The sequence below is a fragment of the Bufo gargarizans genome, chromosome 2 (genome assembly GCF_014858855.1).
Source record: "Bufo gargarizans isolate SCDJY-AF-19 chromosome 2, ASM1485885v1, whole genome shotgun sequence".
Classification (NCBI taxonomy): domain Eukaryota; kingdom Metazoa; phylum Chordata; class Amphibia; order Anura; family Bufonidae; genus Bufo; species Bufo gargarizans.
Window position 1 is genome coordinate 426,859,261 of NC_058081.1, and position 17,820 is coordinate 426,877,080.

A 17,820-nucleotide genomic window follows, 5' to 3' on the forward strand; every position below is an offset into this window, starting at 1 on the left:
AGGGACCTCTGTATCTGTACCCAAGAAGCACGTAGGACGGAAAGGTGATCCTCCACAGCCAGAATATCCTGGGGAGAGAATACCTCCGGTAACACGGCAGGTTGGAACCCATAATTGGCCATGAAGGGAGACGTCCCAGAGGAAGAGTTCACCGCCGTGTTCCTGGCAAACTCAGCCCAAGGCAGGAGGTCAACCCAATTGTCTTGGTGATCGGAGACATAGCAACGAAGGAATTGCTCCAAGGCCTGATTGGATCGTTCTGCGGCCCCATTGGACTGAGGGTGGTAGGCCGAGGAGAAAGAGAGATGAATCCCCAACTGGGAGCAAAAGGAGCGCCAGAACCTGGACACAAACTGACTCCCCCGATCCGACACAATCTCCTTGGGCAAACCGTGCAACCGGAAGACCTCCCTGGCAAAAATCGTGGCCAACTCTCGTGCAGAGGGTAACTTCTTGAGAGGAACACAGTGGCACATTTTGGAAAACCGATCCACAATCATGAGAATGACCGTATGGCCTCGGGATGCAGGGAGGTCCACAATGAAATCCATCCCCAGGTGTGACCATGGACGCTCCCCGGTGGCTATGGGTTGCAAAAGGCCCAACGGACGGTGCCGAGGGGATTTACTCTGGGCACAAACGGAGCATGCCGCTACATATGCGGCGATGTCGGAACGTAGAGAAGGCCACCAGAACAGACGTGAAACAGCCCATGACAGCTGATTCTTTCCAGGATGCCCCGCGGCCTTGGAGTTATGGTAGGTTCGCAACAACCGAGTGCGCAACTCCTCAGGCACAAAACATCTGCCGTTGGGTCTCCCAGAGGGAGCACCAGATTGAGCCGCCAAAATCTGCTCACCCAGGGGAGAGGTCAGGCTGGTGCGAATGGCGGCCAGGATCTGATTCGGAGGTATGACCGAAGTCGGAATCGACTCCTCCCCGGACAGCTCGGAGTACTGCCGTGATAAGGCATCCGCTCTGATGTTCTTGGAACCGGGTAGGTAGGAGACCACGTAATTAAAACGTGACAAGAACAGAGCCCATCTGGCCTGACGTGGTGTCAATCTCTTGGCCTCAGAGAGGTAGGTCAGATTCTTGTGGTCCGTCAGGATGAGAACCGGAACCACCGAGCCCTCGAGCAAGTGCCTCCATTCTTTAAGGGCCTGCACGATGGCCAATAACTCCCTGTCACCAATCTGATAGTTGCACTCCGCGGAAGACAGTTTCCGGGAGTAAAACCCACAAGGAAGCAGAGGACCCTCTGGTGTTCTACGCTGAGACAGAAGGGCGCCTACTCCCGTCTCAGACGCGTCCACCTCGAGGACAAAAGGCAACCCAGGGTTGGGATGCGACAGAATCGGAGCCGACACAAAGGCGGACTTTAGAGCCTCAACAGCTCGGATGGCCTCGAGCGGCCAGACCTGGGGATTACTGCCCTTCCTGGTCAGATCCGTGAGAGGCTTGGCTAGGATGGAAAAGTCCCTGATGAACTTCCGATAATAATTGGCGAAGCCCAAAAAGCGCTGCAGGGCACGAAGACCACTGGGCTGGGGCCACTGTAAGACAGCCGAAACCTTCTCAGGATCCATGGAGAACCCCTCAGCGGAAATGATGTAACCTAAGAAGGTTACCTGGGATCGGTGAAATTCGCATTTCTCAAGCTTACCGAACAGCTTGTTCTCTCGTAACCGTTGCAACACTCGTCTGACATCCAGAATGTGGGCCTCCATGGATTCAGAATATACCAAGATGTCATCCAAATAGACCACCACACACTGCTGCAACAGGTCACGGAAAACATCGTTGATGAATTCCTGGAAGACTGCGGGCGCATTGCACAACCCAAAGGGCATAACCAAGGATTCATAATGACCGGTCCTGGTGTTAAACGCGGTCTTCCACTCATCGCCCGCCTTGATCCTTACCAGGTTATATGCCGCCCTCAGGTCGAGTTTGGTAAAGACCGTGGCCCCTTTGAGGCGATCTAACAGCTCGGAAATCAAGGGTATCGGGTAAGCGTTCTTGATCGTGATGCGATTGAGACCCCTGTAATCGATGCAAGGCCTCAACTCAGTAGTAAGTAGTAAGGCTTTTGACACTGTCCCACATAGAAGACTTATCAATAAACTGCAGTCATTGAGCATGGACTCCCATATTGTTGAGTGGATTAGGCAGTGGCTGAGGGACAGACAACAGAGGGTTGTAGTCAATGGAGAACATTCAAAACAAGGTCATGTTACCAGTGGGATTCCACAGGGATCTGTACTGGGACCAATTTTGTTTAATATCTTCATAAGTGATATTGCAAAAGGCCTCGATGGTAAGGTTTGTCTTTTTGCTGATGACACAAAGATATGTAACAGGGTTGATGTTCCTGGAGGGAAACGCCAAATGGAAAAGGACTTAGGAAAACTAGAAGAATGGTCAGAACTCTGGCAACTGAAATTTAATGTGGATAAGTGCAAGATAATGCACCTGGGGCGTAAAAACCCAAGGGCAGAATATAGAATATTCGACACAGTCCTGACCTCAGTATCTGAGGAAAGGGATTTAGGAGTAATTATTTCAGAAGACTTAAAGGTGGGAAGACAATGTAATAAAGCAGCACGAAATGCAAGCAGAATGCTTGGATGTATAGGGAGAGGTATAAGCAGTAGAAAGAGTGAAGTGCTTATGCCGCTGTACAGAACACTGGTGAGACCTCACTTGGAGTATTGTGCGCAGTACTGGAGGCCATATCTCCAGAAGGATATAGATACTCTAGAGAGAGTTCAGAGAAGAGCTACTAAACTGGTACATGGATTGCAGGATAAAACTTACCAGGAAAGGTTAAAAGACCTTAATATGTATAGCTTGGAAGAAAGAAGAGACCGAGGGGATATGATAGAAACTTTTAAATACATAAAGGGAATCAACTCGGTAAAGGAGGAGAGCATATTTAAAAGAAGAAAAACTACCACAAGAGGACACAGTTTTAAATTAGAGGGGCAAAGGTTTAAAAGTAATATAAGGAAGTATTACTTTACTGAGAGGGTAGTGGATGCATGGAATAGCCTTCCTGCAGAAGTGGTAGCTGCAAATACAGTGAAGGAGTTTAAGCATGCATGGGATAGGCATAAGGCCATCCTTCATATAAGATAGGGCCGGGGCTATTCATAGGATTCAGATATATTGGGCAGACTAGATGGGCCAAATGGTTCTTATCTGCCGACACATTCTATGTTTCTATGTTTCAACTCACCGCCCTTCTTTTTCACAAAGAAAAATCCAGCCCCTGCCGGGGACGAGGATTTGCGAATGTGTCCGCGTGAAAGCGCCTCCCTCACGTAGTCCTCCATGGCCTCATTCTCCGCTACCGACAGTGGATAGACCTTGCCACGAGGAGGAACGGCGCCAGATTGTAACTCTATGGCACAATCGTATGGGCGGTGCGGAGGTAGGGCAACCGCACGCACCTTATCGAATACATCCCGGTACTCCTCGTATTCAGGAGGCAACAGAGAGTCCGAGGAAGTACACAGCAACTTGACAGACCCATGGATGCAACTAGCCCCACACTGCGGTGACCACGAGAGGATCTCGGCCGATCTCCAATCGAAAGTCGGATTATGCTTCTGGAGCCAGGGGTACCCCAAGACCACCGAGTAGTGTGGAGACGAAATAACCTGGAGACAGACCAACTCTCTGTGAACGGCACCAATGGCCATCCCCACTGGAAGGGTTTCATGAGTCACGTGTGGCGGCAGAAGGGGTCTGCCGTCTATCGCCTCAAGAGCCAGTGGGGAACCTCGAGGCTGCAGAGGAATGGAATTGGCGGCAGCGAACACACTATCAATGAACAAACCACCAGCACCAGAGTCCACCAACGCCTGGGTCGTCACCGAGCCCCCGACCCAGGAGAGGACAACAGTAATCAGTGGTTTGTCAACACGGGAAACCGGGGACGAGGAGACTCCACCCAAGATCTGCCCCCAACAGGATCTCAGGTGCGAGCGTTTCCCGGACGGTTCGGGCATGCCAACCGAAAATGCCCACCGAGACCACAGTACATGCATCGGCCCTCGCGTCTCCGGAGTGCCCTCTCCCCCTCGGACAGGCGAGCAAACCCCAGCTGCATGGGTTCACCCCCAGACAAGTCATCCCCAGGAGGCGTGGGAGGAGAGGGAGGCACGGGTGGGACAGCAAACGTAGGCGCCAATCTGTTAGAAGACCTCCGCAGGCTCTCCTTAAAGGAAGGTCTCTCCCTGAGTCTGGTGTCAATCAAAATCAGGAAAGAAATAAGAGACTCGAGCTCCACTGGTAGGTCCTTAGCTGCAACCTCATCCTTCAAGGCATCCGAGAGACCATGAGAGAAAGCAGCGACCAGAGCCTCATTATTCCAGCCCACCTCTGCTGCCAGGGTACGAAACTCAATGGCGTATTCAGCTACGGATCGTGAACCCTGTCTGATGGACATAAGGAGCTTCGCAGCAGAGGCAGCACGAGCCGGCACATCGAATACCTTCCGAAGAGAAGCAACAAAACCGGAAAACTCGGCAACCACCGGATTGTTGTTCTCCCATAAAGGGCTGGCCCAGGCCAAGGCCTTGTCCGAGAGCAGCGAGATCAAGAAGCCCACCTTTGATCTCTCAGTAGGAAAGGCATGTGGCAGCAACTCGAAATAAATGCCCACCTGGTTAAGGAAACCTCGGCACTGAGTTGGCTCTCCCCCAAAGCGCTGTGGAAGGGGGGCAGAACCGATCATACCCCGAAACACCGCAGGCGCAGCAACAGGTGTCGGGGTAGACTCTGGCGCAACAACCGGAGCGGCAGTAGGAGCGGGCCCAGGAGCGACAACCGACCCATCGGCAACGGAAGCGAAATGAGCCGTGCGTTCAAGCAGGGTTTGTAACGCCACAGCGAACCGACCCAACAGGTGATCCTGCTGATCAAGTCTGGCAACCAGCGTAGGTAGCGAGGATGGCCCTGTACCGTCAGAATTCATGGCTTGGTCCTAATGTCATGGAACCATGAACCGGACGTACAACAAGAGATAAGTGGAAATAAGAAGGCTTTATTGAAAATCAAGCTGTGAGGCAAAAGTCCAAACGGATGGCTAAATCGAAGCAGGGTCTTGCGAAGCCAGAGGTCAGGAACCAGAAGGGTAGTCAGACGAAGCCTGGATCAGGAACCAGCAGGGTAGTCAGACGAAGCCTGGATCAGGAACCAGCAGGGTAGTCAGACGAAGCCAGGATCAGGAACCAGAAGCAGCAGCAGTCTTAGAAGCATGTGAACACAGGAGAACCAAGCAAGGAACTGAAGCCACAGACCTCCTATATATATGAGCTAGGCATCCAGCTCCTCCCAGTGGGAAGGAGAAGCCGCAGGGTGGGAGGCTACAAGAAACCCAGAAACCAAGATGGCCGCCAGCACATGTCAAACGAAGGAGAACAGCAAGAAGGTAAGACCATGACACTCCATGAACCCCTGCACCGCTACTTTCCAGGCCGATAGGCTCCCCAGAAGCAGGTGGTCTGACTCTGCCCGGGCATGTTTGGCTCCCAACCTCCCACTGCTGCTACCCTGCTGAGTCAAGCCACGCTACCACCCTGCTGGTTGAGCCGCTGCCTCATGCGCAAGCTGACACCCTCTTTTCCTAATGATGATGATGATGAAGCCTCTTCCTCACCCAGCTCCCAAGTGCGAACGGCTACATCATCATCTGCTACTGTCTGCACGTCACTATTGTTCCCCTCAATCTTCTCAGGGCCAGGAGCTTGACCCACAGACTCTTGGCTGGGGGGTCCGATGTCACTTGCAAAGACCGAGTCAACCATTCAAGCACCGATGGGTTCCTAGTCAAGACATGACCAATAGATGACAGCTCTGGTATCTCGCTGCAACTCCTGCTCCCACCAGCCCCTTCTTCTGCTGCCTGTGACAGAAACATGTTGGCCACTGCCCATTCCCTTGAAGGGCCTGTCACTAATGTTGAGCGCGCATGCCCTGCCGAACACCAGTTCGGCTCGAGCATTGCGATGCTCAGCACATTGCAGTGTTCGGCCGAATACCTTGTGTGCGATGCTCGAGTCAGTGTATTTAAATCCAATTTAGCCTCTATTTCTGAAAAGTTTCTGCCGGGATTTAAACGCACAACCTTCTACATTAGAGGCAAAGACTTTAACCACTCAGCTATAAAGCTGAATGATAAAATGTGTCAGAAAAAACTCATAGTAGTTTGTCATGTAGTAAGTATTCCTATACAGCAGAAGTATCATTTAATATTTCACTGCAGGTTAACATGTAGCTGTATAGCGTAGTGGTTAAGGTTCTTGGCTGTAATGTAGAAGGTTGTAAGTTCAAATTCCAGCAGAAACTTTTCAGACTTCCATTGTGCTCGGGTGCTCTGTAGAGCAGCTGAGCATCGCAAAGTGCTCTACTCGAGCACCCGAGCACTTTGGTGCTCGATCAACACTACCTGTCACCTGTCTGTCTGACATACAGTATAATAATAGAATTAAATTAAAATAATAGCCCCCAAAAAAGGCTCATTTTTTCCAATTACTACACCCCAAAAAAAGAAATATAACATTCACAATTCAACACAGAATGGCTATTTGGTATATTTCCTATTAATACAAATGGCTGTAGTACAATGTAATTTCACAGCAATCATCACAAATATTTTTTTCCTCAACGGTAATATACTTACCCCGCTCCACTCCTGGTCCCCACATCACCACTGCTGCTTCTCCCTGTACATGGATGAAAAAATCCAGTGTCGGGGGGAGCAGCCAATGGCAGGCGGGGACAAAGACGAGCCTCCCTAGCATCACCAGCAATGCTAGGGAGGCTCTCCCCCATCCCCGCCTGCCATTGGCTGCTCCCCCTGACACCGGATGTTTTCTATCAGATGATAGATGTGATCTGTACACCATAACATAATAGAGTGACAGCGGTACCCCAATAGTTTTAATGAATCACACTTTTTGGGTGATCAACCCTCTCATTCAGTTTTTGACAAAATTCCCATGGGCTTCACCCTCTAGGGACCTCTTTTTGTTAGTTCTTTCAGAAAATGAAGACACAAAATCGTTATTTTTGTTTTAAAAAATGCTTTATGATGTAAAACTGAAACAAAAAAATTAAAATACACATATTTGGTATTGTTGCATCCGTATAAACCTTCTGATCTATAACAACATATGATCTATTCTGGAGAACTTCGTAAAAAAGCAAAAAATATAAACAGTGCCAAAACTTTTGTGGTTACCTTGCCTCACAAAAAGAGTAATATCAAGTGAACAAAAATCATATGTAGCCCAAAATAGCACCATTAAAACTGTAGCCTCATCCCATAGTGTCCAAAATGGGGTCACTTTTTAGAAGTTTCTAAAGTAGGGTGCATCAGGGGGAGCCTAAAAACCAATGCAGCAAAATCTGCCCTCATAGTAACAGTTTATAAGGCCAAAAAAGACATCTGTCCATCTAGTTCAGCCTTTTAACCTGCACGTTGATCAAGAGAAAGGCAAAAAAAATTTACTCACTTTAGGGGGAAAACATTCCTTCCCGACTCCAACCAGGCAATTAGAATGACTCCCTGGATTAACGACCCCTAGTAGCTATAGCCTGTAATATTATTACACTCCAGAAATACATCCAGGCTCCTCTTGATACTCTTCTATGTTTGTGTATAAACCTTCTTTTTTCCAGACGCAGAGGATGTACCCTTGTCACAGCCACATTCCTGGGGATAAATAGATTATGGGAGAGATCTCTGTACTGACCATTATATATGTATACATAGTTATTAGATCTCCCCTCAGTCATCTTTATTCTAAAGTGAATAACCCTAATTTTGATAATCTTTCTGGTACTCATTCCAGTTATTACTTTAGTTTCCCTCCTCTGAACCCTCTCCAGCTCTGCTATGTCTGCCTTGTTCACAGGAGCCCAGAATTGCACACAGTACTTTATGTGTGGTCTGACTAGTGATTTGTAAAGTGGCAGAACTATATTCTCATCATGGCATCTATGCCCCTTTTGATGCTACCCATTATCATATTGGCCTTAGCAGCAGTTGCCTGCCACTGGATTCTACACCTTAGTTTTCTGTTCACTAAAATTCCACTAAAAAGTCATTTTCCATGTCAGTGTTACCCGGTGTTTTACCATTTAGTATGTACTGGTGACTTGCATTATTCCTTCCTATGTGCACGACCTTACGTTTGTCAGTGTTAAACCTCATCTGCCACTTCTCTGCCCAAGCCTTCAATCTATCCAGATCCATCTGTAACAGTATACTGTCCTCTTCCATGTTATTTACTTTACACAGTTTAGTGTCATCTGCAAACATATTTATTTTACTGTGCAAGCCTTCTATAAGATCATTAATAAATATACTGAAGAGAATATGGCCCAATACTGCCCCCTGTGGTAACCCACTAGTGACAGTGACCCAATCTGAGTGTGTACCATTAATAACCACCCTCGGTTTTCTATCACTAAGCCAGTTACTTACCCACAAGCATTTACATTTTATATATTAACCTTTTATGTGGTACAGCATCAAATGCTTTGGAGAAGTGTAGATATACAACATCTATTGATTCGCCCTGATCAAGTCTAAAACTTACCTCCTCATAGAAACTGATTCAATTAGTTTGACATGACCGATCCCTTATGAAGCCATGCTAATATGGCGTTATTTGCTTATTTTCATTGAGGTACTCCAAGATAACATGTTATTTAGGCATTTCTTTATTTTATTATAGAGAAAGGGGAGTGATTTGAACTTTTCTAAAAAAAAATTTTTAGTATTTTTTATAATTTTTTGCAATGATTTTGAAGCTTATATATGAGCCTATAAATTCTGTTTTAATTTCTCACTTGTACAATCATGGATTTTTAAAATGATTTTATTACTGTGAATTGCTCATTTCTTAAGAATTGCAGCATGAATACTATCAGCCTCGTCAGTGAGGCTGATAGTATTCAGAGCAACTACTGACATCCCATTGGCCGCAGGGGGTGTTGGTAGGAAGCCTGGAAGCGTTGGCTTCTGGGTTTTTGCGCATTAAGATGCCGTGATTTTACTTGATAACGGCATCTAAAGCCTTTAATTATCGGCATTATTGTTTGAAACAGCAGAATCCTACCGACCATGACGCCCGCTGCATGCGCAAGCGGGTGCCATATTTGCACATCACTCCAGCTCGGTTTTTGGACCCTTTTTGAATATTGGCGCTACATTTTCTATGCACAAATCCTGTAGAACACTCCCTGTCAGTATAGAGTCCTTAAATATCATAAATAAGAGTATGGCTATGACATAACTTAATTCTCTTAGGATACAGGTTGTATGCCATCTGGTCCTGGCGATTTGTCTATTCAAAAAAATTTTTAAGACGCTGCTGTACTTCCTCCTGGGTCAGACATGGGAACTTTAATGGGGAATTTAACTTTACATTCTGCATTTTATCTGACAGTTTGTTTTCTCCTCATCTCTCTCTGCCTCATCACTCTGTAAATGGCTGACATCTTCAGATTTATAGTTTTTACCTTTTATATAATTGAAGAACATAGGGTTAGTTTTACTCTCTTTGGCAATTAATCTCTCTGTCTCTAGTTTGGCTGCTTGTATTTGTCTTTTACATATTCTATTTTTTTCCTTATAGTTTTTCAATGATTCCTTTTTTAGCGATTTAAATTCTTTCTTTTTGTCAAAATAGTAGGATAGAATAGGATAGGATATAGAATACACCACATTGTTGTGAGACAAAAACGCAATTTAGATAAAAGCGCCACTTACTTATTCCACAGGATAAATGGAAAAAGAAAAAAGGGTGGATCTTACCACATCCAGTAGAGAGATCTACACCTGGTGGCGTGATCGTCCTTTTGTAGAGTGGCAGAAGGACACTGGTGACAGGCACTCTTGTGGTCAAGGCGTTTGTCTGTTCTCCTGTTGTACCCTAGAACAAGGCCCTACCTATGTAAAGGGTAGGGGCTAAACAGGTATTCTGCCTAACAGACACAGAGCACCCGCCCCGACAGAGGCGACCCCGTATGGAACCTTTCCTTGTATTGGGGCCTAATCCCTACTCGTACCCTATTTATAAAGCCCTACATGCCATGTTTCATCCCGAATTACCAGAACTCATCAGGGAACTTCAATGAACTTTCAGGGAATATAGAATCGACTAAAGGTAGGTTCCCCATCGTATTCACTGTATGGACTATCAGTGGCAAAAGTCCATACTAGGTGTAGGGAAGTGTCCCCTGTACACCTATGTCTCGCCGCAATTTGTGGTGGTTTGGGAGAGCCAAAGTTATGTTTTAAGATACGCAGTTCACATAATTTTCTGACAATTTGTTTGGGTTGTGACTTTATACCTCTACACGCCCAATCTAGCGTGGAATGTATAAAATATTTGATTTTTGTCATAATACAATAAAGATAAGCAGTCTCTCAAAACGTTGTAGGGCACTTATCGGCGCTGCAGATCCACCACATGACGTGGGTCAAGTTCACATAGAGTTCATGAAGATAAATAATGGTGGTTGCGCTGCCCAGTACAGTTCTGTCAGGTAAAGGTATTACGGATTTCCAAGCTCTTCACAATGCAGCCACAGAATAGAATTCAGGGGTCGATGCACCAAAGGACATCCAAACCACTGTAATGAAAATTTGGCACTCAATAGTGAAGTTCCACGAGGATCAAATTCCCAAGGATTTTTATTTATACTAACAAGATTGTGAATAATAAAAGTATAAAACCAGATGGTTCATTCCTCGGGTGCTATACATAAAATGAAACAGATTAGCAAAATGTGGCCTGGGCAGGAAGGTGAAAACTGGCATGGTCCTGAAGGGGTTAAAGAGAATATGTCACATTGAAAATGGAGTGCAATCTATAGGCAGCATGTTATAGAGCAGGAGGAGCTGAGCAGATTAATATGTAGTTTTGTGGGAAAGATTTAGAATAACTTGTATTTCATTAATTTAAATTCCAGCTCATTCTGGGATTTGAAGACAGGACTGTACTATCAGTGATTGTCAGGCTTTCCTCTATGACTGTGCATACAGAGAGCCGTCAGTTAAATTTTTTCCCAGAAAACCATATATCAATCTGCGAAGCTCCTCCTTATCTAAAACATGCTGCTTTCAGATTGCACTGCATGTCCATGGTGACAGGTTCCCTTTAAGAACTTTATTCAGCAAAAGAAGAACAAAAAGTCCTGATAGTGATGATATCGTCCCCACTGAGCATCATCATGAAGTCTGTTTGGGATTACATGAAGAGATTTGGACAGACCAATATCCACAGATCTGTGGTTAGTTATCAAAGGTGTTTGGAACAACCTCCCTGTCGAGATTCTTCAAGTACTATATGCAAGTGTACCTAGAAGAAATTATGTTGTTTTGAAGTCAAAAGCATGCATTGAAAAATTGATTTGATGTTTGAACAGTACTGTATGTAGTGCAAACTGAAACTTTTACTTAATTAATTAATACATGGATTAATAAATAATATATACTTTTTCATGTAACACATTTTGTCCTTTCCAGGCTACCTCTCTTTCAAGCGAGTGCATTTGCATTTTTAGTGCCTGCTCGAGCCATACTATCCCTGGATAAGTGGAAATGCCCCTCTGAAGGTAAAGATCTTATTCATAAAATTCATTTGATTTCTCAAAGTATTTTTTCCTGGGAATTATTTAATTTTTCAGGAAAATACATACTTATTTATTATCTAGGGTTAGATAAATATTTCCTATTAATGAGATAATGTCCTAATTCTCACTATCTCTGGAGATGATTCTATTTGCGTAACAAGGGTGATGAACCTGTCACATTGAAAATGCAGTGCAATGTACATACATGTTACAGAACAAAAGGACCCGAGTAGGAGGGTATATATGTAATACCTCAGAGCAGGGTACTATTCCTACACCCTGCTACTGTGTCTAATGGCTAACAATCGTCATCTGTGTACTTGATTCCTTTGATATTGTGCCTTAATAAATATTGCTATATAGCTTATGTATTGTATTACATGCACTGTACCTGTTTCACCAGTAGGTGGCAGTATATCTGGCAGCGAGATATTTAGATAGAATGGAACTTACCATTCCATTCCCCCCCCCCCTCCCCTTTTGAGCAGATGTAAAATAGTCCTGTTTACTACCAAGGGGAAGGGGATGTAGGAAGAGTCAGGTACTTGTGCCTGTGCAGGGAGCCGGTCTGAAATCAAATGCAGTCACCGGGAGCAGGCAGTTCCGAGAACAGCCGCCGGGGGCCTTCATCAGGCTTTTCTCGGAACTGCCTGCTCCCGGTGACTGCATTTGATTTCAGACCAGCTCCCGACACAGGCATAGGTAAGGGTTTACCTGTGCATCGCCGGACAGGTGAGTCTACCTTACTAAAGATGGCAGCCCGCATGTGTTTGCTGGTGAACACTGCAAACTGACCATCACTAGCTGCCTGCAGCTCAGACATCGTTTACATAACAAGTTCTGTCACATTGAACATGATGTATAATCTGTAGGCAGTATATTATAGAGCAGGATAATCTCAGCAGAGTAATATATAGTTTAGTAGTAAAAAGGTTCAGTATAACTTGTATTTCATTCATTTAACCCTTTACCAACATCTGCTGTACATATCCAACAGCTGTAGAGCACTTAAATATGGTACCAGTCCAGCAGCTATGCCGGTGCCACAGTTAGGGGGTGGCTGCTGTACTTGTGCACCTGTGGAAAGTGTCCATGATTTCCAATTATGGACATTAAAAAAAAACTTAAGAAAAATGTATTTTTAAAAAAGATGCTGTTTGATCACTAATGTTTAGGGATGAGCGAACCCATGGAAGTCAATGGGGATCTGAATTTTGGTGCTGTAAAATGGCTGTAAAATAGTCGTAGTAAGGGCTAGAGGGCTGCAAAAGGAACCAAACTGGGGGTAAGAGCAGGACAATTGCCCTGAAAATAAATGTAGATAGGGAAATGACTTGGAAATGACTTAAAATAACAGAATAATAAAAAATAATAATCTTGAAAAAAGAGACCGATGTCCAAGTGAAGTAGGAGGTTGAGGAGGTGGTGTAGGTGGAAGAGGCGAAGGAGGAGGTATAGTAGCCAACACTGTTTTTGTGAGTTTTGTTTTGTTTTTTTCATTTTTTTCCCTCTGCCAATATAATAAATAATAATCTTGAACCAGGAGGTGGAGGTCCGAGTGGAGGAGAAGGTGGACATCACAGTGTAGGTGAAAGAGGCGAAGGAGGTAGCCAACACTGTTTTTGTGTTTTTTGTTTTTTTCCAATACATTGGAAAATGGCAAACAGAACAAACTACGCCCGAGAATAACAATGGCTTGGTGCAGCTGGTGTACTTCTCTACTCTGCCGAGGGTACGGACAAGTCCTGTAGAAATCATGCCTGGTTCATTTTAATGAACATGAGCTTGTCCATATTGGTTGTGCACAGGTGAATTTGCCTGGCTGTGATCACCCCCCCTGCTGTGCTAAACACCCGTTTGGACAATACACTTGCTGCAGGGCAGGCCAGCACCTCCAAGGCGTAAAGGCCAAGCTCAGGTCATGTGTCCAATTTGGAGACCCAGAAGTTAAATGGGGCAGACCCATCAGTCAGTATGTGCAGACATGTACATATGTACTGTTCCACCATATTGCAGAAACGCTGCCTCCTGCTAAGACGGTCCGTATCAGATGGTTGTGCTTGATGTTGTAGCATGCTGACAAAGGTTTTCCACATTTTGGCCATACTAACCCTCCCTTCTGAGGTGGTGCCAGTGCCTCAGCTATGTTGGCGACTTCCTCCTCCTCCTCCTCATTTTTCCACTGAGCCCCCGCTATCAGGTGAGAACGCCGTCAGTAGTGTGTCTACCAGCATACGATTGTATTCGCGCATCTTCCGATCACGCTCCAGTGATGGACGTAAGGACAGCACAAGTCCTTGTAGCGGGGATCCAGAAAGGTTGCCACCAAGAAATCAGCACTAGTAACAGTCAGGGCAACTTAGTGGTCGTTGCGCAGGAACTGCTGCATGTACTCGCTCATGTGTGCCAGGCTGCCCAGAGGCAACAACAAGCTGCGCAGGCACTGCTGCATGTACTCGTTCATGAGTGCCGGGCTGCCCAGAGGCAACAACAAGCTGTCCTCAGTGGGAGGTGTATTGTCTGTGTCCTCTGTATACACCCAGCCATGCTCCATTGAAGCCCAAAAGCTGATTTAGCTAAGACCCTGCTGTGAAAAAAAGGTTCCTCCTCTTTATCATCATCATCATCCTCCTCATACTCCAAAACTGTCCCCTGGCTGGATAGTTGTGTACCTGGCCGTTGTTGGTGCAGGAACCCACCCTCTGAGCCATGTGTGGACGACTGGCCTGATAACCGTGTGAATGACCTCGGTTCCTCCTCCATCCATCCTCGTCTGAAGTGTTTTTTAAAGGAGGAATAGAGGTGGGGTAGTAACGCTGATAAAGGTGTCAACAGCGGTGACCATGTTGGTGGAGTACTTGAAATAGTACAAAAGGGCACACACATCTCACATGGAAGCCCCCTTTTGGTGGTGGAGTGGTGCTGTTCCACAGAGCGACTCACCTGTGTGTCCTGCAGCTGAAACTCCACTGTCACCTGCTGCTGCTTGCATAGTCACTTCAGCATGGCAAAGGTGGAGTTCCACCTTGTGGGTACTCCGCTTATGAGGCGGTGAGTGGGAAGGCAGAAGTTACGCTGCAGCGCAAACAGACCAGCAGCAGCAGCAGGATGAGGACTCCAAAAGCGCTCACAGACAGCCCGCACTTTCTGCAGTAGATCTGAGATCTCAGGGATTTTTTCAGAAACTTCTGCACCACCAAATTCAGCACATGCTCCAGGCAAGGAATGTGCGTCAAACTGGCTAGGCCCAGAGCTGCTACAAGATTTTGCCTGTTATAGCACACCACAAGGCTGGGTTTGAGGCTCAGTTGTACCAACCACTCATCGTTCTGTTTTTCCATGATCGCCAACAGCTCATGTATGGTGTGGGGTCTTTCCCCCAAACATTTACGTTTTAGAACATCCTGCTGTCATTTCCCCCTGGCTGTGCTGAAGTTGGTGGTGCAGGTGTTAAACTGACCAGGAGGCGGTAGAGGAGGAAGCTGAAGAGGAGGCAACAGGAGGCACCGAGAAACGTCCAGCTGTCCTCGGCAGTAGGACATGAAGCCCAGCCACCACTACATTTATCCAGTGGGCAGTTGGGGAGATATATCATCCCTGCCCATGCTTACTGGTCCACATATCGGTGGTTATGTGAACCTTGTCACTGGAGTTGCGCAGCACACATCTGGTTTTGTCCACCACTTGTTTGTGCAGGGAAGAGATGACCCACCTAGTAAAGTAGTGGCTGCTGGGAACCACGTACTGTGGGACAGCCACCGCCATAAGGTTTTTAAAACTGTCTGTCTCCACCAGACGGAATGGCAGTGTGAGGGATACCACCCCTCTTGCCCCGACTGACGTCCGACGTCAACTACGTCGAGCTCATTAGATACGATATGGTCATGGGTTACCAAGGCATGACGTTACGCCCTCCTGGAGGAGCAGGTAAGTACAGCTTGGTTCAGTTTACACCGACTCCTCCTGTCCACACAGACATGGGCGTAGGGATCACCATAGCAGCCATAGAAATGGCTATGGGGCCCAACGCCACTGGGGGCCCGGGCCGCCGACTAAGGATTATTATTTTTTTTATTCATGTGGTGTAGCTACAGGGGTCGCAGGCCCTTCTGGGACAGACAGAGAAAGTGCTATCTGCGAGGCCTGCAGGCTGTGAGCGGTGCAATAAGCCGCAGCCGGAGGCAGAGAGGCATACCTGCAATGAGGAGATGGAGTGGTCCCGCTCCCAGTCTCGGTGGCAGTCCAACTGGCCGGAAGTGGAGGAGGCGGAGAGTACAGTGAAGCTACGTGTTACTGGGCCTGGCAGCTCTGCTGGAGTGTGAGCGCGCAAACGTTCAAGTGGCTGTGAGGTGAGGGCTGGCTGACTCTGGGACTGGTAAAACTTACTGTGGAGTCCTGGACCATTATATCTGGGGAGGAGGGGGAAGCAGCACCCTGGAGGTCTGGACCAGTACATTTAAGGAGAAGGGGGGAGCAGGACCCTGGAGGTCTGGACCAGTACATTTAAGGAGAAGGGGGGAGAAGGACCCTGGAGGTCTGGTCTGGACCATTTTATAGGGGGGAAAAGGACACTGGAGGTCTGGACCATTATATCTGGGGAGGAGGGGGGAGTGGGATCCCCGAGGTCTAGACCATTATATCTGGGTAGGAGGGGGGAGCAGGACCCTGGAGGTCTGGACCATTATATTTAAGGAGAAGGGGGGATCAGGACCCTGGAGGTCTGGACCACTATATTTAAGAAGGGGGGAGCAGGACCCTGGAGGTCTGGACCATTATTTTTAAGGAGAAGGGGGAGCAGGATCCTGGAGGTCTAGACCATTATATAGGGGAAAACAGGACACTCACTGGAGGTCTGGACCATTCCATTTAGGGGGAGCAGGACCCTGGAGGTCTGGATCCATTATATTTAGGGAGGAGGGGGAAGCAGGACACTGGAGGTATGGACTGAAAGAATATGATCCTTCTCTCTATGCACCGTGATTCCTTTCTGTGTCCCCGAAGACAGACGTCTGGAGAACGTGTCAATGACAGATGCAGAATTATGTCAGAAACAGTTCTATTTATTGTTGTCGTACAGGGCCTTATATACTTTCAAACATACATACAAGAATAGCTTGAGCTCTTATTACAGAATAGCAGTACCTTATAGAGAAAGAAAGGCATCTCTCATTATAATAAATGCTGACTAGAAACTTCTCCTTATAAAGACAGAAGGTAATTGTATACATAGTCACCCTTCAATATGATGTCACCCAACCTCTTGTCCTTCATACAGATCACACAGCTAATTCTGTTTAACCCTTCAATCCCCTCTTTAGTCATAAATATGACTTATCTTTTCTCTCTCATAGAGAGGTAAGTAGCATATGCTTGACCAGGGTCTGTGGGTTCTGGACACATTGCACAAAACATCTGTATGAGGGAAGGGATACATTGGATGCAACAACATATAACAATCAAGGAAGCAATAATAATTATAATACTGATCAATAATGTTCTAAACCAGCTCAAATCCAGCAGCCAGCTCAATAACCAGTCCCACCAAGAGGATGACTCAACATCTTTCCTGATATTATTAGCAATTTCATGTAACCCTTGACTATGGGACTGGATTGATCTGGAATGATCAGATAAATTAAAACAACACATTCCTTTAAAATCCTGACATCCTATATTATGCTTCAGTAACAGATAATCTACAGCAAATCTAGTTTCTAGCACTGCTCCTTTTATACCTTGTATATCTAAAAGCATGTCTGATAAGGCGATAGAGGTATGATTCAGGGATTTTGCTAAGTCACATGCAATAGAATTTATAGTACAAGTATTATATATAGCCAGTCCAGGCACCCCTAGTATAGAGGCGCCCAAACTTATATATTCTGTATGGCTGAGAAGGGGTAAAGTAGAGTCACAATCTGCTGATAAAGTCTTGGTAACTGATCTGTAAGCTCTCCTGATAGGGGGTTGACTGGGAAGAGCCAAAGTCAGCCTGGATAACGCACAGGGACCTCCAATAACATTAGCAGGAATGTAATTGTAGGTGCTGTTACCATAAGACAAAAACCATCCTTTAGGGAGCATTATATTATAGATAAAACTAGGAGTCACAATGGTCTTATTACAACTCATGGAATTATCCAGGGAGCTAGCAAGTCTACT

General features: G+C 46.3%; 1 protein-coding gene across 2 annotated transcripts in view; it reads left to right on the forward strand.

Annotated features, from left to right (window-relative positions):
- The window catches only part of SLC23A1 (solute carrier family 23 member 1), a 419,817-nt gene that overhangs the window by 145,789 nt on the left and 256,208 nt on the right, over window positions 1-17,820 (forward strand). For both annotated transcript variants that reach the window (XM_044280913.1, XM_044280914.1), the window contains one exon: window positions 11,552-11,640. In XM_044280913.1, the coding sequence (XP_044136848.1) occupies window positions 11,552-11,640 (89 nt within the window). The remainder of the gene's footprint in view (window positions 1-11,551; window positions 11,641-17,820) is intronic.